A 27068-nucleotide genomic window follows, 5' to 3' on the forward strand; every position below is an offset into this window, starting at 1 on the left:
CTATTCCAGAAACAAAAACCGGGCTTCTGTCCATTCAGTTAATTATATTATGTTTCACTGTTGGAATTTTTAGGCAATTATAATAATTATTGGAACTTTTCGTCTTCCAGAAAGCTGGAAGCTTCCCCCAAAGTTGTAATGCATGTGGAGTGCAATTGAGATGTGGGTGGTGAGAGTGTTTATGGGCGAAGTGGTGGGGAGGAGAGAGCTGGGCAGTGGTTGCTTTTGTTGTCAGAGACTAAATGAGACAAATCAAATGGAGAAAGACTCCCACACTAAAGAGGGATCCAGGCTTGGTGTCCTGGCTGGCAGACCCTCCGGGGGCTCAGAGATGCCACAGCAGAGCAACTCTTAGCAGACATATTTTCTAGGCACCTGGCTGTTGAGGGAGGAGGGTGAGGAGGAAAGTGGGGAAAAGGGACAGGAGGAGGTAGAACAGAAAAGTAAACTCATCCCTGCTGAATTATGTGCTACCTCATTTGGTGTGAGAAATAGCCCTTTCTTCCTCTATTATATGTCCATTCTATCTATCAAACTATTTAAGGAGTGCCTTTCATATAATTAATACTAACCATTAAACTACAACATTGAAGGAGCAATTGCTTAATTCTGAGGAAAATTTAAATTTATTACCAGCACCTGAGATAAAAATGAATACTAAAGAGAAGGAGAGAAACCCCCACAGAAGATAAATAGAAAGCCAAGTGGGATATTGACTTGATCCTTCTCCAGTGCAGGGTAATTTGGCTTCTAAAGTGAGTTAGATCATAATAAATTAAATTTAGATTTCTGCACATCAGTTAAATAACTCCCAAGACAGAATTCCAGTGAGAGGAAGAGGTGATAATACATGGAGGAAATATTAAAATGAAGATCTTATCTAATAATCCATAATTGATGTGCAGTCCCTCGGTGAGGGAAAAGGATTTTCCAGCTCTTTCCTTTGCATGAGCCCAGGCAAGCGAAGGACTGGGTGCCCCTCCTTCCTCACTGGAACTTGTTCTATACGCTGTGGGGAATGTCTGCCACTGACAGTCATCCTCTTCCCAGACCATCCATTCTCTGCAGGTAGGAGTTATATTAGCAGTATGAGATGGGAGCATATGGTGATATGTTAGCATTTCACTGGGGATTATGTTGCACCGTCTCCCTCTCTTGGCTGGCCCTTGGAAAAATAAAGTCACTCCCTAACTGGCTGGACCACAGAAAGGCATAGGGGTAAGCAGATACTTTTGTATTTTATGGCTAGCTGACAGTGGGTCTTGTGGATAACTGGAACATATGGTGATATGGAAGGAACACAGTTTTGAAATGAAAAGTCTTGGATTAGAGTCTCAGTAGTGAATTCACCTCTTTTTTTTTTTTTTTTTTTAAATGGAGTCTCATTCTGTCAAACAGGTTGGAGTGCAGTGGCATGACCTCGGTTCACTTCAGCCTCCGTCTCCCCACTTCAAGCAATTCTTGTGCCTCAGCCTCCCAAGTAGCTGGGACCACAGGCACATGCCACCACGCCTGGGTAATTTTTGTATTTTTAGTAGAGATGGAGTTTTACTGTGTTGGCCAGGCTGGTCTGAAATTCCTGGCCTCAAGTGATCTGCCAACCTCAGCCTCCCAAAGTGCTGGGATTACAGGCGTGAGCCACCGCGCCTGGCCTGAATTCAATGTTTGTATGATTTGAAGAAGCCCCTTTGCTTCTTTGAGCCTCAGTTTCTTCATCTGTGAAATGGTAACAGTATAACCAGGCTGGCTACTTCCTAGGGGTACTAAAAACGAGATATTCAAGTGAAAATGCTTTGCAGATTATTAATAATTTTCTTGGGCCTGTTTGGTATTGACTTTCCATCATTATTCTTTTATTTTTGAAAGTTTGGTTTGGTTCTTTTTCAAATCTACCGAGCCGTTTTTTGTCTTTTGTTCTTTACTAATTTTTATTCCATATTTTATTTTACTTATTTTTATTTGTATAAATTTGGGGAGTACAAGTATGGTTTTGTTACATTATACCATATTTTGAACATTTTATCTACAATTATGTCTTATTCTGTATCTAGTATTCCTGTATCCAAAGTCCTTGGAGTATCTAAATCTGTTTATAGTTTCTACTGATTCTTATGTAGTAGACTTGCCTTGTCTTGTCTTATAGTGACTTGTTTCCTTGTGTGTCTGGTAATTTATTATTGTATTATTGTATTATTATTATTGTATGGTGATTTCATCTTTTGATGAGCTTTGTGGGAATTCTGGGGTCCTAAATTGGAGATGTTTTCCTCCACATAGGACTTACATTTGCTTCTTCTGGGAGCCAGAGTACACCTGATCTGGACCACTTTGTCCCCTTCTTGGGCTTAGTTACAGAAGACTCAGTTTCAGCTTTTCTACCTTTTGGAAGCCAAGGTTTATTTTCTCAGTGACTTTTACCCTGAGGGCAGCCTCACATCTTACCTCTGCTTATCATTCAACTACCCTACCTCTAGTTTCAGCATCCTGTATTTTTTTCCTGGCTTTACTACTCCTTTCATGTTGAAGATTTTCATTCTAGAAAGACCATAAGTGCATCAGAACCCTTGTAGAATCTAGTTATGGTTTAGCATGAAGAGTCCCCTGGGAGTATCTGGTTTGCCGTGGTGCTAGATAACAGAAGCTTCCAGCTAGTGGAAGGCAAGGGCATTCTGAGGGGTATCAGGTAGCCAGAGGCTGTGGTCCTGGAAGAAGACTGGCTACATGGAGATGAGAACTCCAGGGCCCCACAGCTGCTTAAAACTGGGTCTGTTGAAAAGAGGGAAGACAGTACAGACTTTGAGACAGACATCAGTTGTGTGAACTTGGGCAAATCATTTATCCTCCCTGTGCCTCAGTTTCCTCATTTTAAAATTGGGGATATAGTTTCTTACTATGTATTAAGTTTGTGGGGGCTAGAATTCATTTGAGGTACCCCTCACTACTTCCCTCTGAGGTTCTCATAAGGGGATATGTGATGGTTAATTTTATATGTCAACTTGGCCAAACTACAATGTCCAGGTATCTGGTCAAATACTATTCTGGCTGTTTCTGTGAAGGTGTCTTTTGGATGAGATTAACATTTACATTGGCAGACTTTGCATACAGCAGGCTACCCTCCATAATGTGGGTAGGCCTCATCCAATCAGTTGAAGGTCTTAAAAGAACAAAACTGACCTCCCCAAGCAAGAAGGAATTCTGCCAGCAGACCACCTTAGGACTTCGACTGCAGCTGTTCCCTGGGTCTCCAGGCTACTTTGAGGATTTTGGATTTGTACCTCCATAATCACATGAGCCAATTTCCTAGAAATCAATCAGCCAATCAATCAATCTGTCCTCTCAATTTACATGTAAACACACACACACACACACACACACACACACACACACACACTATTGGTGATAATTTCTGTAGAACCCTGACCAATACAGAGGCACATACAAGAATCGGCAAACAAATGGGAAACAAATAATAATTTTATTAATTTCATGACCTGAGACAAGCAAGCTCCTCTAACCCTAAGGAAAGGCTTTGGGTAAAAGCTGAGATGGACAATGTGGAATTGCCTGAGGATGAAGTGGAGCTTTCTGTATCCCCACTTTGACTCTAAACCGAGGGACCAGAACACTCAGGGTTTAAGGAGAGATGGTGGCACAGACCCCAAATCTACGTATTCAAACAACCACTTGGGTGAGATAGAAGGCTTGCTTCTAGAAGGCAAGCCTAGTGTGTGCTTACTAGCTAGGGACAAATAGAACAGGACAACCTGTTCTACCTGGACAGTGGAAGTGCATGCTAGAGGGCTAGGCCATGGCTGTACCACACAGGAGTCCTGCCCACCAGCAAAACATGTGTGGCTCCAACCGGTGAGATTAGTTTTGTCTGCCTTGGAGAGGAGCACGAAAGGATGGAAAGAAACACTGGAAGTGTTTACAATACTCACAGCAATGCCCTAGATAGGGTTTTACATGTTCTCCTGCACTGACTGTGCCAGGCTCCACACCATATTTTATTTTCTTAGGAGATAACTCTTCCACGGAAATATGATTGAGTGGGTGAGGAGAAAAGCGTTCTCCTCCTGATAAAATATGGTATAGAGCCTGGTGCATAATAAGTGCCCATTGAATGGCAGGCATTACCATAGGCAGAGCATTTTCACAGAACAACATCTCTCCATGAAACATTGATATAAAAGGCAGCCTCTATGCTGGGCAATATCTCCCTTTTCGTAGCACACATATGGGAGGGTCTCCACCGTGTTTGAATTCCTTGATGAACCCATCTGACTTCAGTTGGTCTAGGACCCTTTGTTACCTGTTTCACACTCCTCTGTGTTAATTTTTCTGAGGTGCAAGTCTCAATGATGGTACCACAGGTTGGAAGATCTGGGAAATATAATAGCTGCCACTAAATATTTGAAGACTATGAAAGACAAAGATAAGACTAGTACCAAATGGCCATGGGGGCATAACCAGATCCAAAAGAGAGATATTACCAGGAGACAGATTCTTGATCAATATAAGAAGGACATATCTAGAAGTTACAGTTCTTTAAGGTTGGAGTAGGCTATTTGGTACCTCTGTGTCACTGGCTGGACCCAGGAGGGATGTCCATGGGGCCGTGGCATGTTATGCTGAAGCTTCCAACATTGGATGGATAGATGCATGATATCATCTTTAAATAAGAAGTTACATCACTGTTTTCTACTCAGACCTTCTTCTACGTTTACCGGACAGCACATCCCCACCTTCCTGCAGGAATCCAGCTGCAGAATACCTCCTTTTTTGGCCCTGGCTGTTAGTAATAAGCTCACTGCTGGGAGGAGGAGGGTTTCTCAGCAAGGAGAGTGAAGAGTAGAGGGGCTGATGGTGAAGGGTGTGCAGACATCCTTTGAAGGAGGAATAGCCTGAAGCAAAGAAAGAAGTTGGCTGAGGAAAATGACAGGAAATGCACAGATAGTGAGTCTTTGAAGATGGTCCAAGAAAATGGCAGTGAGGCTGTGATAAGGCTGTGCTGCCTAATGGCAAAGAGCATGCAGGCTGGAGCCGGCTGCCGGGGTTCTAATCCCAGCTCCAACACTGACAAGCTGTGTGATATCGGGCACAGGATTTGGGACCTGTTATTTCTGTGCCTACATACCCCTAATTACGGAAAGGTAACGTTGGTACCTATTATTGTGAATATTAAATGTAAATAGTTATGACACATAGTAAGTACTCTTCCTGGGTGTTAGCTGATTTATTACAGGGTAAATTTGAGACGTTCTCTTCAGGATCAGACACAGTTCACGGTAGGATAGAAGCTGTATCAAAGGGATAAAGAGTTTCTCATTTTCAAGGTGAAAAAGAAGACAATTGGGACAGTAAGAGAGAACTAGCAGTACCAAGCTCAGGAAAGAAGGGAGAGAGACAAAAGCATGAGTGGGAATGTAGAACAGTTTTAAATCCAAACAGAAGGGAGGGATACCAGGATTTCAGAGCCAGATAATCTGCTTGAAGTGAGAGGAAGAAAAACAGTCCCAGGGAAGGAAGGAGAAAAAGAAATTCAAGATTTCTCCTTGAAGCATGGTGGGAGGAGAGAAATTAAGCAACTTAACAGATGTGCCATCAAGCTTTAGTTTTTGATGCCAGATTATTTAAGCAATGGTCTTGGCCAGGGGTTTGGCAGACTTAATGAGACAGTTTCTATTGAAAAGATTATGTCTTAGTCTTTCTGTGCCTGGTTTATTTCACTTAGCATAATATACATCCATGTTGTCACAAATCACAGAATTTCCTGCTCCTTTAAGGCTGAATAATGATCTCGCTTATATGTGAAGCCTAAAAAAAGTTGAACTCAGAGAAGTAGAGAGTAGAATGGTGGTTACCAGAGGCTGGGGGAGATGTTGGTCAAAGAGTACAAAGTCAGTTAGACAGGAGGAATAACTATAGTTAGTAATAATAGTATATTGCATATTTCAAAATAGCCAGAATAGAGACTTTTAAGTGTTCTCACCATAAATAAATATTTAAGGAAATAAAAATGTCAGTTAGCCTGATTCGATCATTCTACAATGTCTACATGTAACAAAATATCACATTGGACCCTATAAATATGTACAGGTATTATTTGTTAATTAAAAATAAAACTTTAAACAAGATAATGTTTGTGTTTTCTGTTTGTGGCATCATACTTTTGAAACACATTCCCTCTAGATTGAATACATTCAGGTCAGAAAGTGAAGCAGGGGCTTGCTTGGGGGCCATGGATGCCGTTGAGGGCCCCGCAGGAGTGGACCCAGTTCTGAGTGGAGCCCTCTGGGAGCTCCTGGGTGTTTGTTCTTGTTTTCCAGGGACGTATCACTTCCTGCACCAGGGAAGTGTGGGAAGGTGAACATGTGTGTTCAGAAGCTTTCACGGATATTTGTATGAGCCAGGAAATGGAATTCACAGTATAGATACAATGTACTGCAAAGGCCCCATGCAGAGTCAGGGAGGAAGCTGGTGTCCTGGGACGGTGCGGCCAGAACACCCCACACTGTGCCCTCCTGTGGCACTTTGGAAGCTGGATGTGGGGACTCATGAATGGAAGAGCTTGGAAGCCAACTCTCAGGGTCTTTCTCTGCCTACGGACCCTTAGCAGAGGAGATGCTGCTGCTTCTTGTTTCTGTCTTTGGTGTTGGGAGGTTTAAATCAATGGTTCCATCACTTAACAGCTGGTGACCTTGGATCAGCCACCTAACCTCTCTAAACTGATCCCGCTCTGCACAAATAGGGATTGGGTGAGGATTCTGTGATGACATACGTGCAAGCTGCTTTATAAAATATAAAGTGCTATTGAAATAGTGATATTTTATTTTATTTATTCTTTATGTAGTGGTATTATTTTAAACACACCTTCACCATTATTTAATATATTCAGATATTGTTGTAGAAAAGCCCAGCTCCCAGTATGGGCGGTTCTCCCTTAGGGGGTCTCAGTGCAGCAAACTATGACTGCGCTTTGTGCACGTGACAATCTGAGGGGAATAGGCCCCTCCAAGGACACCTTCCGTGACTTCTTTCAATTTCTCATGCCAGCCTGGCTGCCGCTCTGGCTTGCTAGGGGCCAGAATTCCAGAGTTCCAAAATTCTGGAGAGCTCACAGCACATGGTGCTCTCAGAAGGCACTGTAGCCAGGGATGCTGGGATGTTCAACTGCCCTGTAGGGAAACCAGCAGCCTCAGGCCCTCTTGGGCCCATGCCTCTATCTGGTATGAATAGAGAGTAGAGGTGGGGTGAGGCCAAGAGGTCAGTTGCACCCACCCTTCCTGGTGTTGTCATGCGTGCCTGCCCCTCCACCTGCCTCTCCAGCACAAGGAGGCAATGACCCACTAGGCACCCAGCAAGGCCCCAGTTCCAGTGTCCCTTCCCACCTGGCTACACGGCTGAGGCCACTTCCCAGCTGGTCTCCTTGTCCTTCACATGTGGCCAGAGACGTTTTCTCCATGACCTGCTTCAGGCAGACTCAGCTACATTCTGGAGTTTTCTTTCACTCGTGTCTTCTTTGCATTCAGGAGTTTTCTTTGCACTCATGTCCTCCACATTCTGGCCTCGCCATTCCTGAGCTAGCCATTCCCTGAACAGATTTTTTTTTCTCTGGGCCTTCCTGCCTGTGATGGTTCATTTTATTTGTCAATTTGGCTAGGCCACAGGGTGCCCAGGCATTTGGTCAAACGTTATTATGGGTGTGTCTGTGAGGGTGCTCCTGGATGAGATTAACGTTTGAATCAGTAGACTGAAGAAAGCAGATTGCCCTGCCCAGTGTTGGTGGCCCTGTCCAATTCATTGAAGGCCTGAATAGAACAAAAGGCTAAGAGGGAATTCCTCCTGCCGATGTCTTTGAGCTGCAACATGGCTTTTCCTGCGTTCAGACCCCACTGGAAACATCAGCGCTTTCTGGATCTCCAGTATGAGCACCACAGATCCTGGGACTTATCAGCCTCCATAATCACATAAGCCAATTCCTATTTATAATAAAATTTTTTCTGTGTCAACTTAAATGATATATATATAACATCATAGAGAAAGGTGCAGTGGCCAGGTATGGCAGTCCCTGTAATCCCAACACTTTGGGAGGCCAAGGTGGAAGGCTTGCTTGAAGTTAGGAGCATGAGACCGGCCAGGGCAACATAGTGAGACCCCGTCTCCACAAAAAATAAAACGTAAAAAAAATGAGCTGGGTATGGTGGTGCACACTTGTGGTCCCAGCTACTTGGGAGCTGAGGTAGGAGGATCTCTGGAGCCCAGGTGTTTGAGGCTGCAGTAAGCTATGGTTGAGCCACTGTACTCCAGCCTGGGGGATAGAGTGAGACCCCATCTCTAAAAAAAGAAACATTAGGCAATTTCATCCTTGTGTGTGAATGTCATAGGATGTACTGACACAAACCTAGATGGTAGAGCCTACCACACACCTAGGCTGTAAAGTATAGCCTGTTGTTCCTAGGCTATCATACAAATTTGTACAGCTGTTCCTATACTGAATACTGCAGACATTTGTAACACAATGGTAAGTATGTGTGTATCTAAACATATCAAAACAGAAAATTTATAGCGAACATACAGTATTATAATCGTATGGGACCACTGTCATATATGCTGTCTGTCATTGACTGAAATGTTTTATGCGTATGTGGCTATATACATATGCACACGCGCACACACACACACACACACACACACACCACACACACACACACCATTGGTTCTGCTTGTCTAGAGGACCCTGACTAATATACTGCCTTTTATCTGGCTTTTTGCTATATACTTATTTCCCCTCTCTATCCTCCCTTAAGCAAAGTAAGATCCCTACTCATCCTTCAAGATCTAACTCATTTGACACCTGACTCAAGAAGCTGTCCCCAGTTCCCCTCACTCCTCTGCTCTCACAGCCCTGTCATCGCACTCATGTAATTGAACTCACTTTGCGGTGTGTTGCAGGCATCTCCATGTGTGTCTCTCTGCAATGTTGCAATCCCCTCGAGAGTAGAGGCCTTCCAGCTCCACATCGCTCCTCCCTAGCTCGGAGCACTGTCAGGGCTCACATCTTATTTAGAAAATTGCGATAAATTAAATTGGAAGCGAGCCAGTGGGAGACAGTTCTATGGCCCTTCCCATGAGGATGGGATTTCAAGGTCACCGTGGGGTGATGTTCCAAGCAGAGATGACAGCTATCAGGCTGTGACATTGCAAAGCACAGGCTGGGGGTTTCACACCCCCACCGATTTCCTCTGGAATGTTCTGTAGCCACAGTATCACAGGACATTAATAAAATCAATTATTGGATAAAAATCTCTGGTCTCCAAAGCTTCATTTTATGCTATTAGCAGGAGAATGCTGTTTTAAAAGGAGATAACAGAGAGAGAGAGAGATCAATTACTGGATAAGCTCACCATGGTGCCCCAGATGAACATGGACACTGGCCAGCAACTCCTCTTACCTGCCACATGGGCCAAGCCCCTGCACTGCTGTCTGTGGATCCTACCCTGGGCCACCCTGTTCAGGTTTCCCAAATGCAGGAGGTGCGTTCTACTCTGTAATGGGATGGGCAGCTCTCAGCTCAGTGCCCTTAGTACCCAGGCAGCTTGAGACACTTGAACGGCCACTGGGGTCAGTAACACATGAATAAGCACCCCACCCTCGGGGACAGTGTCAGCCCCAGGACACCAACCCTCATGTTCCAGATCAGAACCTGATCAGTACATTCTTCCTGGAAACACAGAGTCTTATGTTTTATGAACTTGAAAGGTCTGAGCTGTTTTAGATACAAACCAGCTCCTCCCCAGGGCTGAGAGTGCTAACATGCATTGGGAAGTGACCACCAAATTTAGGTGTCCAGCTTCTCAAGGCCTTGAAGTCCACACCTCCTGCTGACTATGTGGACAGTCTGTTGGCTGTGGAGCTGGTGTGGGCAGGGCAGACCCACACTAGGCAGCCTGGGCTGTGGCTAAGAGGCATTCCCTTGCCTCCTCTGCTGGGGGAACCCAAGAGACTGAGCTCTGCTTTGAGCTCTGCCACTTTCCACCTGTGTGACCTCAGACAAGCCAGTAAACCTTTTGGAACTTCATCTTCCCTACTCAGTTCAGAGGGTTTTGGTGAAGATGAAACGAGATCATGAATACAGAAGCCACCTTACACATTCTAAGGTGCTCTCCACATACAGTGAGGGTTATTACTCACTACCCCATTGATGCTTCTTAAAAATACCAGATTCCTGGGTAGGAGGAAGAAAGGAACAGATAGGGTGGTGGTGAGTAGCACACCACTGTAGATGGAACTCCTCCTTCCTTCCCATCACTGCGTCTTCTACAGCCGAGGAGGAATGACAGTCATTCATGAAACTCTGTGCCAGCCGTGGGGCCAGCACTTTCACACCAGGTATTCTCAAATTGCCCTGGAGAGATGTCCTCTGGGGCTGGGATACTAGAATTCAAGTTCCAGTTCTGCCGTTTCCTAACTGTGGGATCTTGGGCAAGGTCCTTACCTCTCCAGGTATTATCTCATCTGTATAATAAGGGGATGCACGGTATCCCTCTCATAGAATTGCTCTGAGAACTACATGAAGTAATGTGAGTCAAGATCCTAGAACAGCACCCAGTATATAGAAGTGCTCAGAAAATGGTGGCAGCCATTGTTGTCATCGTTATGTTTTTATTGTTGCTGATGGTTTGTTGCTGTTCTGCCTCTGACCCCATCTTTGAGCCAGACCTTGCCACTATAAGCCTGGTCTCTGGGGTCGGGTACTGATAAGCAGACTGGGGCTAGTGGAGGACAGGGAGCTGTTCTCACAGACTTCCCATTCGTGTTGCACAGCCTTCGGACGCTGACTGGGACGACGTGTGGGACCAGTTTGATGAGCGGCGGTATCTGAATGCCAAAAAGTGGCGCGTTGGTGACGACCCCTATAAGCTGTATGCTTTCAACCAGCGGGAGAGTGAGCGGATCTCCAGCAATCGGGCCATCCCGGACACTCGCCATCTGAGGTACCTCCTCCTCCTCCTACTCTGTTACCCCCGCAGTCAAAAGAGATCAACAGCAGGCTTGATTTGGGGCCTACTGTGTGCAGCGCCCAGTGCTAAGAACTGGGTTGGACCATCTGCGGCTGGTTGGACACTAAAGGGATTTGGATTTGGTGATTGACCCTGTCTTTGTTGCCTACTGCTTACTGCTGAGAGCCATCCCAAACCCTCCAATTCCCACCAGGAGGTTGGGGGCAGGGGTGGCCTCTTTCACTTTAACCTGCTCCTCACCCTAGGGATCATTTGACACGAACCCGTAGAGCACCAAAAACACTACAGCCAAGGCCTGTTTTTCCCTGGCAGATTCCCACACCCAGGCCTGGGTTCCAAAGTAGGGGAAGACAGGATGATCAGACCCTGGGGCAGGTAGGTGGACGATGTCTTCTGTGACTGGGAGAGAGCCTTCCTGTGCCAGCCCTTAGACATTTTGCCATGTGAGAAGAGGAGCCAGCTTGCCATTGGTTCTTCTGTCTGCCTGTGGAGGGGCTCGTTCACACAGCTCCATCCTGCCAGCCTTTAGTCACGCCATGCCTTCAGTAGGTTGCAGAGATCAGGCCTGGAGCTACGTAGAAAGCTTTGTTTCCCAGCAAGAAGAGGCTTTGTGAAGACTTTCTGCCTCACAACCAACCCTTTTTAGAGTCATAGCAGCCCTTATGCACCCTGGTGAGATCTGGTAATCAGGTTCAATCTCAGTCCCAGCTCCTCCGCTCACGGGCTCCTGGCCTCCAAACTGGGGGCCTAGAAATGCCAAAGACCTGTGTTGGCCTTTCTTGTCTGCTGCAGGAACTTGACTTTGCATCAGCCTTAAATATCAGACTGGCATGCTGAGAGGCTGTGGTACTGGTGTTAGCTTCTTAGCCTCTTATATTTGTCTGGGTCCATGGGTACTCACATTGTGGAAACAGGGGTTTATGAGCAGAAGAGCAAGAATTTTCATGACTTACGAGGCTGATTCCTCTGGCAGTTCTTAAGTTGGTACCCTGTGAAGGCTGGTGGACTCCATGTCCCCAACTAGGTTGCACTACTCAGAAACCTTGCCTTCTACAGCATGTATGCTTTGGAATGACTCAGCCAGTCCTTATTAATCACTATCATTGCCAAAAGCAGCTGAAGTCTTGGTTTCCCTATGAATATAGCAAGGGGGGTGAACTAGATGATATTACAGCTTCTTCTAACTCTGACTTTCTGTGAATTTAACTCTCCCCTCGAGGGACCCATGAGACTCTGCCTTAGCAGCAGTTCCTGGCAGTCCCCTACTGCCAGAGACCAGAGACCCTGCTTACTCCCTTCTGCTGGCATGAAAGCGTCTGAAAGTCAGAGTCTTGTATTATTCCTGTTTAAATTCCTGGGCACTTGTCCTACTCCTTGGCATCTGAGAGAATTTTATTTAAATGTTAGGCTATTGTATTTCCCCGAGCAGAAACTGCGTGTAGGAGAGATGGGAAGAGGGAGCAGACAGGAGACAGGAGCCTGAGAAGCTCCACTGGGTCTTAGGCAGGTGGACCCTTGTCCTGAGTCCAGAGGCCAGGGCTTTCTTGAGGGGCAAAGGGAGGTCTCCTAGCCAGGAAAGTTGCTGGCGCATCTGGATGACAGCCCCCTGAGAGACACCTGTGACTGCTCCCACCTGCAGAAAGAAGGCAACAAGTAATTCACTGAGTAGGCAGGTACGTGGGGGTACTCCGAGCAGGACTAGTTTCTGCACTTTCCTTCTTCTACCATTTAGAGGCAGAAACTAACATTTTGCAAGGGCTGGGCATATGTGGTGGTAGGTGATGAAGAACTGAGCCTGTTTCCAAGGAGCCCAGCTCACAATGTCCAGTTCCAGGCTTTGCACCTAGCCCAATGTGTTCCATCTGTTAAGAAAGTGTGATCTGCTGGGATTACAGCAAGAAGGGAAGAGAGGATTTAGACAGAATTTAGACTCCCTTTGGGAAGACAAAAAGGGAAAGTGTATCAGCCATATATCTGCCTCAGGGCACCAGCCTTGCCCTGTGGGAGCTGGGATTGTGTAACTCAGAGAATTTCAGACTTAAAGAACTTACTCTGAATGTGCATGAAAAGGAAAGGTCAGGCAATTGAGAATGAGGGCAAGCACATGGGACCAGCAGCCATCTAGGGGTATAGATCACCTACTATGTGCAAATCCCCAGGCCAGCACTGTGAGGGGCCACCAATTGGATCAGCCATCTCCAAGCCAAGTTTAGTCACCATACTGGTGTCACCCTTGTGGTGATGAGAGCTCCAAAGACTGCCAGCAAAGCCCTGTTTTCTTCTTTCAACTGGGCCCTTCTGTCTACGGGATCTCCCACTTCCAGCTCTTGGTTCTCAGGGAAACCTTGACTGTAGGTTGGAGTCATCAGCTATGTCTCTTAATCCTTCTGTGACTCCAGTCTCCCCGTTGTGTCCCAGCTTCATTCTGATGCAATTCCTGGAGTTTGCCTGGCCTTTTGGGCCCTGTCTGCCTCAGATCTGACCAGCTGATGCTGCTGGTGACCTGTATTCTGGGGACCAGGGATTCTCTGCAGCACTACTGACATTTGGAGGTAGATCATACTTTGTCGCAGGGTGTCCTGTGCATTGTAGGCTGTTTAGCAGCATCCCTGGCTTCTACCTACCAGATGCCAGTAGCACACTCCCCAAGTTGTGACAACTAACTATGTCTCCAGATGTTACCATAGACATCCCCTTGGGGACGAAATTGCAATGAAGATCTCTGCTGTAAATCCAGCCCTGCTTTTTACCTAAGTTCTCAAAAATGAAATGTAAACATGCATTATCAACCCCATCACCAGCAACAGGACAAGGCCAAGCCTTCTTTGTAAAAGCAGAGTTGAATGGAAGGCAGTAACAGCCCAGGGGCTGTTACTGGGATCAGATTGCAATACTGATCCTGGGATCAGATTGCCCTGTTTACAGTCCTGGTTGTGCTGCTGACTAGGAGTAAACTTAAAGTTGCCTAGCTTCTCTGTACCTCAGTTTCCTCTTTTGGAAAATAGGGGTAAAAATCACAATAATGATCCTACCTAATTCAGTTTTTATAAAAAGCAAATAAAACATATATAAAGTATTTACCTACCTAATAGAAAATATTTTTCAAATTCTAGTTGTTGCTATTATTACAGGGTATGTGGGCAGGCTGATACTGAAGGGCCAGGAATGGAAGGAGAGGTCTCTGCCAGAAAACTCAAGATGATCAGGCAAGAGACACAACTAACCCCCAAAGTGAGCACACATCTATACCCCAAGTACCAGGAAAGAGCATTAAGATCACTAAGTTGTCAGGGATGGTGAGGGGGGCAGAGGAGAACAGAGGTGGGTTTCAAGGTCAGGTTCAATTCCAGAGAAATGGGAGTGAGTGGTGTCAAATCCCTATGAGTGTGGGGTGCTGGTCCTTAGCATCTGTCATAGCGTTTCGCAATCCAGGCTTCTTACAAGAATTACCTGGGGTGCTTTCCCAGATTCCAACGAGCTGAAGTACCTCTTTTCTAAGCTCCCCAGCCAGGGTTAAGAACTACTACTCTAGGTAAGTGCTTCTTAAACTTAAATAGGCAAACAAAGAACCCCTCTGAGGATCTTGTTAAAATCTGATTTAGTACATCTGAGATGGGGCCCGAGTGTCTGCATTTCTAACAAGCTCCCAGGTCGTACCAACGCTGCTGGTCCATGAATCACACTTTGAATAGCAGGGACTTACAACAACCATTCTCAAATTCTGGTTCCCCAAACCAGCAGGCCACCGACATCAGCATCACTTGGGAACTTGTTAGAAACACAAACTCTTAGGTTTCACCCAGAGCTACGGGGTCAGAAACTCTGGGGGTGGAGTGCAGCGATCTGAACTGATTGCGTCTGGGCAAGAGCTACAGGTGATTCTAATGCCAGCTCGAGTTTAGAAACCACAGAACACCAGCTTGTACCTGTGGCTTATTTTTGTAACCCAGGTGAAGTTCATAGGTGGGATTGGTGTGGCCAAAAGGCTGAGGGTCTGAGTAGAGAGTAGAGGCCCTGGAATAAGGCCACCACCTCCCCACACACTACAGCCCTCTCCATTTCTCCACTGACATGACTTCTGTTTCTGGCCCTGCAAGGCTTTGGCCTCTCTGGTTCCTTCTTGCCCCTCCCTCCTTTCCCAGTTCCTTCATTCACAGGCTCCATGCCCTGCCATCCTCCTAGCAATTGGTGTCACCTCTACTGAGAAGCTCCTATAGTGGGGTCACTCCTGGCCCCATTGCCATTGGCCCACTCTGGACTTCTGGTTCCTTGAGGATACCCGATCACATTGATACAGTCTTTGCCCCTGCTGGGCCTCCTTTGTGTTCCCATCATGACTTGCAGCTAAGGTCCTACTGATATCAGTTGCCCTCTGGGGTAACACGCTGAGCATCTCCCACAGTGCTTTCCTTGTGTGTGATAGGAATTCAATAAATGTTGAACAAATGAAAGGGAGGATAAGACTGGAAAGGCAATTGACCACCCTCTCCCACCTGCTGTATGTGTAGCGAGGAAAAGAGGAGCTAAAGGAAGCCCCTTCTCATCACCCTTCAATCCTCAGGGGCCTTGTAGAAGGAATCAGAATAGACTCTGAGTTAAAGGAAAAATGCTTTTCCCTTAAAGAGTTCTCATTACTGAAAAAAGAAGGGTGAAGAAACCGCATGTGGGAGGGGTCTGAGCTTATTAAATTTGCTTCCAATTTTCTTACCACAGTAATTGGATTCTGATTTATAGGATGCGTTTGGACAGCGCCTGAAACAGAGAACTATTAGCTGAGCATTAGAGCAAGTGCTGCCAGGAGGGCGGGTGTTGGGGTGAGCAGCTCAGAAATCTGAAGATGCTGCATGACGGAGGAGGCAGCAGGTGGGTGAGGAGGGGAAGAAAGGAGGAAGGCTGTAGAAGTTTTGCCCAGCAGGCAGCTGTGCTGATTGAATCCCCAGGTGCACCGGCGGTGTGGACCCCTTATAAGCAAGCCATGCAGGGCACCATGTGATTTTAAAAAGCCTAGAGAGGCCTGGGGGCTTAATTTCCCTATATCTGGAATGGAAGCTAGTAGCCATTTTTCTTTTAGTTCTTCGCCCATGAAGTCCATGATATTTTATAAGATCCAGTCCAGTCTATGTGGAATGTGAGATAGCAGAGAGCAGGAGTAGAAGGAGCTAAGACAGGGACAGGCTTTTAGCCTTTCCCAGGATTTCCAGGGTCCTTGGCGGTGGGCACTGAGTGACGCTACATCCAGTATGGTTCAAAAGGTAAGTTCTACAGCTTCGCAGACATGCCCTGCTCATTCGTGCTTGGGGTTAACGGCCTTCCCGTGCCCACCACACCCCTTACAAGTGTTTGATGTGATCTTCACTGCTGAGATGGAAACCTCTGTCATCAGCCTGTAGACATGCATGTCTCTGCTGCAGCCTGGTTCTCTCATCCCTAGTCTCAGGCTAGGTGACAAGGCAAGAACAAGGTACCCCTCAGTGGCTTTCAGCATATCCCTGCTCCTCTCAGCCTCATTTCTCAGTTGCGAAATAAAGGTGTTGGACTGACTAACCTCGAAGCTTCATCATTCCTCAAGTCTCCACACAATTATAGATGAATCCTTTCTTCCATTTATAGTCTCTTCATTCCAGATATATACACATACGCTGGCCCCCACTCACCTCAGTTGAACAAAACATGGAGCTTGCCTGGGGACATCCTAGCTCCAACTTGCCCTCATGAGGTCGACAATTGTGTTAACACAGAGGAGAGCCTTCTTTTCCAGGTCACTGCTTAAGTCCTGTGAGATCATGAAGATGAATAAAATGGGGCTACATGTACTGGGGGTGAGAGGTAGGTGATGTGCTTTAACTATCGAATTCACTGTAAGGAACAGACAACTTCTGGCTGAAGTGAGTCTGAGATGATTGTCCAGAGGAGTTCTGCTATTTATATATTAGGTTGGTGCAAAAGTAATTGCGTTTTTTGCCATTACCTTTAGTGGCAAAAACCGCAATTGCCTTTTAATACGATAGAGAACTATTAGCCACAATTACATTTCAATACATAAAGCATTGACTGGTCCAACAAGTAGTCCTCATTTTCAGTTGTCCCACTTCCATCCCATCACCCATTCTGGTGACAATAGCTGGATTTGCCATTATCCAAGTGCTACATGAAACATCTGGCAGACAAGTAGCCACAAATAGAGACACACCCCTCCAGGAGGGAGGGAATATTTTGATAAAGCATATGTGTGTGCTTACTAGCAGTGCCTATTATGGGGTTGCTTTGCTTGCAGAGAGCAGGGGTCAGGGTGGACTGAGCTCGTGAGCTATGGGCTGAAAGCTCTACCTGGGGAAGCCTCATTGGGTCACCTCTGCCTGGCTTGGCTTGGTCTTTGTGTTTTCTTCCGCATATTCTCCCAGCCTTTGTCCAGTGCGGTGCTAAATGGCTCAGACAGTGGGGCGCCCATCACTTGCCTGGAGGGAAAATTCCACACTTTGATACATCCCACCAGGAAGACATTTTTCTTTGGCTCCTTTTCCTCCTGGGAAATGAGGGGGCAGTGGCCCAGCCTCTCGTAGCAATTCTCCCTCCTTCTATTTACTCAGTTGGAATGGCTGCCAAAGATCATCATTTCTCTCCTTGTACTCGTCACTTAGCAGTAATAGGATAAAAATCTTTACAGCTGGAATGGCAAAGCATAAAAAATGTTCATATTACCTCAGAGTCAAGGCTATTCCACTAGCTCAGCACAGCGTTAGTGATTCCACACCATGCAGCCATGGGGAGGGGAGGGAGAGCCCATCACAGATACTTAGCTTTTGCAAACAAGCTAGTCCCCTCTGTGACATTCTGGTCCCCCCATGCGCCACTTTTCAATACAGGATGTGAGCCTGTTGATGGTGGGCCTAAGTGCCTTCACTCCAGAGCATCTCTGAGTTTGATCTCTGAGTCACTCCAGAGCATCTCCTCCTCTAGGGGAGGAAGGGAACAGCAGGAAGAGTTGCAGGACATCCTGGAAGTGGCTCTGCAGCAGAACTGTGTCCACAGCCTGGGGCAGTTTGCAGTACCATCTTGCCAGGGTAAGAGGAGAGGAGCGACCACAGGGGCTCCTGCCATGTCTGTTTTCTGTGTAGTTAGTTTTGTCTTGGCCACATAGCAAAGCACCGGAGTTAGCCTCTGGGTCAGGATTCCTCCCCAGTCTTGGTCGCCTGATTTCCTTGAATCCTGATCTGCAGGCCCCTCCTGCTGTTCTTTGAGTGCCTGTGTTTTTGAGTTTCTGGGAGATTTCCCAAAGGGGTAACTCCTCAGACTTCAAAGGGGACCAGTCAACAACACGGATGAGAATTCATCTAAACTGCCTTAGCTTAATTTATTTTCTTGCACCTTGTTTCTTAGTGAATTCCTGCTAACGCTGACCTTGCATTGTACATTTCATTCATTCATTCATTCATTCACTCACTCATTTGCTCATGCCTTTACTCTACACATTTATTGAGCAATGGCCATGCGCCAAGTCCTGTGTTAGGAACTAGTGTGCACTCCCCAGGGACTCATGGCCTAGTGGGAGAAATGGACATGGGACCAATTCCTGATGTTCAAATGTGGATTATGTTAAGGCCATACCCTTGCTGTTGGAATTAATACACGAATTTCCTGCCCTCAGTGTTCAAGCACCCAGCTCCTGCCCTGTCCCTGGTTTGGGTGTAGTTATTTCCATCTTGGCCATGTAGCACAGCACAGGAGTTAGGAACTGTCCTGTGAAAAAGACAAAATAGCATTAGGCTGGCCTGTGAAGGAGAAGGAATTTACACGTGGCTGGGAGGCAGAGGCTTTTGGAAGGAGATGGCGTGGGCTGCAGTTAGTGTGCTGGTGAGTGGGGCATGTAGGCTTTTACCAGGTAGTAGGCATTTCAAATTGAGGGAAAAGCATAAGGAAATGTAAGGAGATAGAAGAGCCAGTGTTGGCCGGGCGCGGTGGCTCAAGCCTGTAATCCCAGCACTTTGGGAGGCCGAGACGGGCGGATCACGAGGTCAGGAGATCGAGACCATCCTGGCTAATACGCTGAAACCCCGTCTCTACTAAAAATACAAAAAAAAACTAGCCGGGCGAGGTGGCTGGCGCCTGTAGTCCCAGCTACTCGGGAGGCTGAGGCAGGAGAATGGCGTAAACCCAGGAGGCAGAGCTTGCAGTGAGCTGAGATCTGGCCACTGCACTCCAGTCCGGGCGACAGAGCGAGACTCCGTCTCAAAAAAAAAAAAAAAAGAAGAGCCAGTGTTTTATAGGAGTAAGCCCAGTTACTTAGGGTGTGGAATGATGGACGGGAGGAATGGGGGAGAATATTCTGGAAGATAACCTGGGGACATGTGGCAAAGTCTTGAATTCAGGATAAGGAGATTAGAGTTTATTCAGTAAACCCTGGAATGCTTCCATGTTCACGCTGTCACTGCCTCATTGTCACAGCAACCCTGGGAGATGCCCTAAGTAACACATTCCTGGCTAGCACCACAGCCAGGAGGAAGCCAAAGTGTGAAGGAGCAAAGCAGTACCAGGCAGGAGTGGTGCCCCCGCCCCAAGGCTGGACAACTGTCCCAAACAAAGTGCAGGCTGAACAGGCGTCTGGCCTGGGAGGCTAGAGCCTGATATGGGAACTTGGCCTGAAAGCATTTTCATCCTCAGGGTGGGGGCATTGGATCTTCCACTGGGGAGTTCGTTCTGAAGCAAGGCAGGAACAGTGAGAAGCAGGAGCTAGTCTTAGGGGAGAAGGAGCTGGTAGGGCCTGGAAAAGGAGTCTGTCCTTCATCCCCAGACTCACTGCTGGGTTTCCAGACTGAGCACCAGTGTGGGCTGCACAAACTTGAGCAGAACAGCAAGACTAGCGGATTAACCGCACACCTAGGTCAGGGGATCCGGGCTCAGAGAGGTTAGGGGGCTTGTCCAGGGTCACACAGCTAGTCCGTGCTTGGCTGAAGTGCAAAATCAATTTTTCAGATTGTGGGTCCATATATTTTATTTTATTTTGTCACAAACATAGAACTTATTATGTCTAAAGTTCACTGAGAGAGAGAGAAAGTGTGTGTGTGTGTGTGTGTGTGTGTGTGTTTGACTTGTGATTTAGGGCAAAGAGAAGAGGTGATAGATGAGGATTCTGGGTTTCCTAATTAAGATAGTTTGATTATTATATTTTAGCTTTGCCCGGAGGTACTAAAATAATACATTTCAGCCATCTAATTCAAGAAATAGTGTCATCTGGTGTTCTGCTATTTGGGCCAAATGCCTGTGGGCAGGTAACCCAAGAAGAACCTTGTGTGGCTTTGAAAGGTACCAAGTGGTCTTTGTTCTGGAGACAGATTTCCCTTCTCCCTCCCTAAGTTTGCCTCCTACATTTCACATTACCTGGGGAACGAGGCAGGGAAAAGAGATGTGGAAAGAGATGTAGAGATATTTTCAATGCCCAGGATGGAAAACTGATTTGGATTAAATATTTACGAGGAATAATTCATTCTACAAGTTACTGAGTCTAAGACTATTAGGTATAGATCAGTTAAAAACAACAACAACAAAACAACAACAACAACAACAAAAAGCCAGACTGAAAGTTTGCCCTCATGGAACTTGAATGCCCCCAGTGAATAAATCCCCCAGGTGGACAAGTGGGAACTACCTTACTCCCCTCCCCAGGCCACTAGTACCTCCCCACCTTACAGATCACTTTCCACAGGAGGCATGACCCCTTAAGTTAGCCTTGAAAATAAGCCCTGGCCCATGAACTCAGGGTTTCAGTAACACCAAGGGCAATGTAGTATCAGTTCTCTCTCCTCTGAATTATCTGTCTTTAAAGTACAGAGGAAGAGGGGCGAAGAAGATTCCCTGGATTTGCATTCTGCATTCCGGGGGTGCTCTCCTCCGTGTTATGGGGAACACAGGAGGAGTGGAAAAGACAATGCTGTTGAGTTCGGCTGCAGCTTTTGTCTATTTCATGAGCTTTCCATGTTCCAGTTCAGTGGCTTTTGAAATCTTCCAGCACAAGCAAAATCTGCCCCAACACCAGAAACTCTCTTCATCTTTTCTCAAGGAAATCTTTTATTGAAATATAACATACATAGGGAAAAGTACATACCTCCTGCAGGCACATCTTGAAGAATTTTTCCAAAGAGAACACACCTATTTCCTGCATCAAGTGTCTACATCAGGTTAAAGAATATTCTCAGTTTGCCAGGAGCCACTCTTTTGCCCGTGCCCCATCAGAATCCTTCATGGCTACCTTGTCTTCAAAAGCTGTAGATTAATGATTAATTAATCTACAAGATTAATGCTTGGTTTTGAACTTTATGTAAATGGGATTACACAGTATGTACTCTTGTGTATCTGGCTTCCCTCAAAGTTCCGTGCATGAAACTCAGCCACATTTTGCAAGACACAGTTTGTTCATTCTCATTGCTGTGTAGTATTCCTTTATATGAACGTATTACAATTTCTATATCTACTCAACTATCAATGCTCGTTTGGGGTTTTTCTAGCTTGGCTTTTATGGCTAGAGCTCCTATGATTAAGCTTCTACTTGTCTTTTGGTGAACGGGCATATGTGTTTCTGTAGGCTGTACCCCTAGAAGCTTTTGTAGATATCATTAAATATTTAATGAAGTGCTTATAGCAGAGTCCCTGTTACTCCAAGTCCTCATTATCAATCACTTGCTATCGTCTGTCTCTTTCATTTTTGCCTGCCGGGAGGCTGAGTAGTGGTGTCTTATTGTGGTTTAAATTTGCCTCTCCCTGCTGATCAATGAAGTGGCACACATTTTCCTAAGTTTCTGAACCATTTGCATGCCTGAGCAAGCATTGTGCCCCTTCTCTCTGCATCTGTCTATGCCTTTTGCTCAAGAACCAGGCACAGAGGGCCTGGTTCTCAGTCCCCCGCTCAGTAACCTGCCTTTCTTCTGGTTATTTTTTGCCATTTTGTCCAGTATTTTGAGACAGCGTGATAAAGTAAGGGGAAAAAATAACTGTCCTGAGCCTGAGAGGATGCATACCCTTTCTAAGATACTGCCCAACAATGCCTTCAGCTCCCTGAGTGTCTGTTTCCTCCCATGTAAGATGGGAGAAATAAGCCAGAGATGCTTATTAAGGTCATTTCCAGCTCTGTCTGCTGGTTTGAAAAGACTTCTGCCAGTAAGAGCATGCAGGAACTGGCTTAGGATCTAAGTAAGTTGGACGCTATTTCCAGAAACATGAAGCCCTCCTGCTCGGCAGTGCCACCCCTCCCCCTGCCCTGGATCACTCTTTCCCCTTGCATACTTCCCTTCCTAGCAGGACTCCAGGGCCCCACAGAGCATCAGAGCCCTTTTTATTGCCACCTTGTCCATTTCTTCATGCGGGCCTTCTCCACCCTCTCATGCCTTCCACGCAGTGCAGGTCACCAGACCTCTCCCAGCTTGAGGTGCACATGTAGGCTGGTTTGACATGTCTTCTCACTTATCTGAAAGCCCCAGACCTGTTAAACACAGCAATAGCAGAGCTGCTTGCTCCTGGAGTTGGCACATCATGTAGAAGGCAGCTTGACTGCAAACATTGGTGACCTGCCCACATTTTCAGTCTAGAATAAGGAGCTGGAACACAGAGATGTCTTCTCTTTAAAACCTGGATCACTGTCAAGTTCCATTACCATTTGCCCCCAAGTGCTTCAAAGAACCACTGGCTCTTATGATATAACACAGGTGCCTCTACTGCCAGGAAGAAACAGGGCTGGTAGGATTGGCTTGAGGAAATTTCAAGGAGGCTCTGTGCTGGGCCCAAGGTCCTAGGGCAATTCCTACAGGAGAGGAAGAACCATGCAGTAAGCCCTTAGAGTAAGACTCTTCATGCCCTATCTTTCTTTCTCCCAGCCTGGAGTGAAGTGGCCTGATCTTAGCTCACTGCAACCTCCTCCCCGCCAGGTTCAAGCAGTTTTCCTGCCTCAGCCTCCTGAGTAGCTGGGATTTTAGACACCTGTCACCAAGCCCAGCTAATTTTTGTATTTTTAGTAGAGATGGGGTGTCACCATGTTGGCCAGGCTGGTCTCGAACTCCTGACCTCAGGTGATCCGCCCGCCTCGGCCTCCCAAAGTGCTGGAAATACAGGCTTGAGCCACCGTGCCCGGCCCATGCCTTGTATTTCTATAGGACTTCACGAAGTACTTTCTCATCTCTTTCTCTTGTCCTCAGTAGCCCTTTGGGTGAAGAGGTCATTGCCATTTCACAGAGAAGGAAGCTGAGACCCAGGCAACATAACTGGTTGACTAAGTTCCTGGGCTAGGTCTCCTAGCGCTGTGAGCTTTGACATACAACATCTCTGTCATTTACTAGCTGGACCATGGGTGAGTTACTCAAACTCCTAGAAACTCCATTTCTTCATCTGTAAAATGGGAATAATAGTGGTCCTCAGGGTGAGGTAAAATGATTGATGTCAAATGCCGAGCCTCATCTTTAACCTCTAGTAAGCACTTGGTGGCTGTTTACTAGCTGTGGCCCTGAGTAGTCAAGTTAGTACTGGCATCAGGAGGGCAGCTGGGGCCTGCCGCAGTCACCCAGGCAAGAGGGGGCATCAGGACCAGCCATAGTTCTGGCTTTATCATCTTTCCCGCTGCTCTGCAGCTGTAAGCCAAAGCAGGTCTGGGAGGCAGGGCAGACAGGTAACAGGTCCAGGGGTGGAGAAATGGGAGATGTGGATGAATGTGGAGAGGTCCTGGCTCTGCACCCTGCTCCCCAGCTCTAAGTCGGGGTGCTGCGGCTCACGTGAATCACAGTGGAGCTGAGAACAAGGTGGGCTGTGTGCAGGGCATGTAGGCAGGGAAGTCCTTGGAGAGCTCTGGGCCTCAGCCTTGGCTCCTGGTGCTGAACGTCCCACTTGCCTGAATGTCAGACTTACTTTAAAAACTGGAAAGCAAAATGAGCAAGGAGGCGACTGCAATGCCACATCTGGTAAAATTTGTGCTTGCAAGATACTGGGGATGGAAGCCACCAGAGGGAGTGATTTAGAGCCAGGGGTCAGCAACTGCAAAATGTGTTTGACAAGAGTTGAAAAGAGCAGGAGAGATGACAGCTGGGTGGGGGCTGCTGTAGAAGGGAGACCTCTGAGCCGAGGGTGGTAGACGTGGGATGGAGCGCTGAGGGCCACATGAGGCCCTAGGCAGCTGGCAAAGTAAGCGGAGACCGTAGGATGTGATGGAAGTAGGACTCAGCTGGGGACCCTGTGGATCACAGAGCAGTGAGGGTCCCACTGGGCTAGCAAGGGGCAAGATCAGTAAATGTCCTTGAGCTTATCCTTGCTGTCCCTGAGGCAACAAGAGGAACCCCTGATCTCCATGGAAACTTTATTGTATTATCCAAACTGCTGTCCCCTCCTGACCTGTCTGACCCTCATGATAACTGTGGGCTGGCCAGAGCAGGCCTGGTGGTTGAGTCTCTTCTGCCTCCCTGCCCCTCCCTATCTCTCCTCCTCGATTCCTCATAAGGTCGCATCATGTACTCCTTGTCCCACACCGGCCTGCCCTGCCTCTCAAGATAGCAAGCACCCTCTTTGCTCCCGTCTGCTTCATCTCAGGCCGGGTGCCACCACCCTTCAGACTTTCACCCAAGCCCTGATCTGTGGCATCATCCTGCTTTCCCCCCACCCCCATTTTGTGGTCTCCTCTGATATATCTCTTGCTCCCTAAGATATCTTGCTGCCAAACTCAGCCACTGCCCCCTCTCACCTGGGTAACTGTGATAGGCCCCAGCTGCCCTCCTCACTGGCTCTGGCTTTCTAAATGCAGAAGGATCACTCCTCACTGAAACTCTTCACATGCTGTGGGCACACAGCGCCTGTCTCCACCCCCACCCTGAAGTCAAGGCCACCCCCATCAGGCCATGGCCTGTGCCTACTGTGCTGTGAGGATTCAGGCCTCCTCATCATTGCTGCTTTCTCTGTTCAGGATGCCCTTTTGTGTTTTGGGAGTCTGTGTGGAGGGTCTCCTCTTCGGGAAGACCGCTTGCCCCTCGGACTGAGTTTGGCAGCCCCTCTGTCCTCCGTGCTCACCCTGAGCAGCACCCACTGCTGTGCGTTGCAGACATCAGCTTACTGCCTATCTCCCTTCCAAGCCCCTGAGCAACTAGGGCAGGGATGTTGACTTATCTTTGCATCTCCCGAGCCTAGCATGGTGCCTGGCACACACACTGTCCATCAGTATCAGCTGAGTGAATAGGGGCCCAAAGAGCACCTCGTGATTCCTTCTCAAGCTACTGAGAATATCAGGGATTGGGAGTGCAGGTGCAGGTAAGCGAGTGAATCCTCAGAACAGAAGGAGAAAATCAAACCACAGGAAATTTAAAACCATCCTCGCTCAACAAAGAATTCTCCATGTTCACACATAAATCCAGTGCTACAATTGGCAAACACGTATTGATGATACCATTCCCCTAATGTGTGGGAGGCACCATATATATGTTCTCTCGGTTCAGCCTCACAACTTTGCTATGACCGTGGTATTAGAGATGAAGAAATTGACTCCAGTAGCTTGAATAACTTGTCCATAGGAATTTAAAGAAGTGGAAAAGTGGCCCCTGCCTGCAAGAAGGCAGCAGTTACCTAGGAAGATGGTACAGAGATTTAGAAAGGGGAACAGCCATACCAGGAGGCCACGTGGAGTGTGGTGGAGGAAGTGATTTCAGTGAAACTGCAGAACAGTGACAGTTTGGGCAGCTGGAGGAAGGAAGGTAACAGAATCTAGGGAGGTTTGTGGAGGTTGTGACTCAGGTACAGTCAAGGGCAGTGACTGGGCTGGTTTAGCAGGGCCAGGAGGCTCCTGCAAGGGAACATGGGGACAGGGTGCTGAAGAGCTAACACGAGGGTGGAGGCCTTGGGATGCTGGTGAAGTTTAACTCCAGGTGGCTCTGAAGGTTGGGGGAGGCTCCTACAGGGAGAGCAGTGTGTTAGGAAGATGGAAGAGAGAAGGGCTGTGGAGAGGGTGGTAGGAGTGGTTGGAAGTGATTATTCCACAGGTGGGAAGAATAGTCAGGCAGCTGTTGCAGGAGGACAAACGAGGGGTGTAGATCAGGCTTGGGGATATAAAAAAGAGGCAGATTTGACTGCAGGATTGGCTCAGGGGTGGATTGACTGTAGGAAGGTGCAGGAAGGAATGGGAACCCTTTGCTTTTTTTTCCCTCCCTGCTTCAGACCAGAATGGCACACGGATGGGAGTCCCCTGGGGAAGAGGCATAGGACCGTTGGCCCTCAAACAGACCATTCCTGAGCTCAGGGTGCTGAGTCTGGCATATTCCTGGAGTTCCTTGGCTGCGGGACTTACCTTTGCTCTTTATAGCTGTTGCAATTGGAGGAACGTTCCCCTTTCAGGTGAAAGGAGGGAATGATGCGTCTCTGATCCTTTAGGTGGAAAGTCTGAAAAATATCAAGAAATAGCTCTAGGAATATCAAGGGGAGATACTATGCTTTAGCAAGTGAGGAATGACCCAGACCCATGATTTTCCATCTTTCCAGAATCTTCCAGCATGCAGCATTCAAGATAAAAGACAGAAGGGCTGGGTATGGTGGCTCACACCTGTAACTCCAGCGTTCTGGGAGGCCGAGGTGGGCGGATCACCTGAGGTCAGGAGTTTGAGACCAGCCTGGCCAACATGGTGAAACGCTGTCTCTACTAAAAATACAAAAAACTTAGCTGGGCATAGTGGCACATGCCTGTAGTCCCAACTACTCTGGAGGCTGAGGCATGAGAATCACTTGAACGCGGGAGACGGGGGTTGCAGTGAGCCGAGATGGTGCCACTGCACTCCAGCCTGGGCAACAGAGTGAGACCCTGTCTCAAAAAAAAAGAAAAAAAAAAAAAGAAAAGCCAATATGGAATAAAGGTTTCAGAGGCAGTGAGTCTGGATAATCTTCAAAGGGCATTCTCGTAGAGCTCGTGAGGGCATCGACTGGGGAGCCAGACTATCTGGGTTTATGTTGAGGCCCCACCACTCACTGACTGTGACTTGCCCTCTCCACCACCATGAGAGGAAGAATTGTGGCACCCACCTTGGGGAGTTACTGTGCAGG

At 47.2% G+C, this 27068-nt stretch overlaps 1 protein-coding gene across 4 annotated transcripts in view; it reads left to right on the plus strand.

Moving 5' to 3' along the window:
* Positions 1 to 27068, plus strand: part of GALNT14 (polypeptide N-acetylgalactosaminyltransferase 14) — a 234916-nt gene that overhangs the window by 142222 nt on the left and 65626 nt on the right. For all 4 annotated transcript variants that reach the window (XR_004428407.1, XM_033176134.1, XM_033176133.1 and 1 more), the window contains exon 2: positions 10828 to 10997. Coding sequence is in view for 3 of the 4 variants with exons in the window: in XM_033176134.1 (XP_033032025.1) it covers positions 10828 to 10997 (170 nt within the window). In the remaining variant the exon portion in view is untranslated. The remainder of the gene's footprint in view (positions 1 to 10827; positions 10998 to 27068) is intronic.

The sequence above is a fragment of the Trachypithecus francoisi genome, unplaced genomic scaffold, assembly GCF_009764315.1.
Source record: "Trachypithecus francoisi isolate TF-2019V2 unplaced genomic scaffold, Tfra_2.0 Lachesis_group17, whole genome shotgun sequence".
Classification (NCBI taxonomy): Eukaryota; Metazoa; Chordata; class Mammalia; order Primates; family Cercopithecidae; genus Trachypithecus; species Trachypithecus francoisi.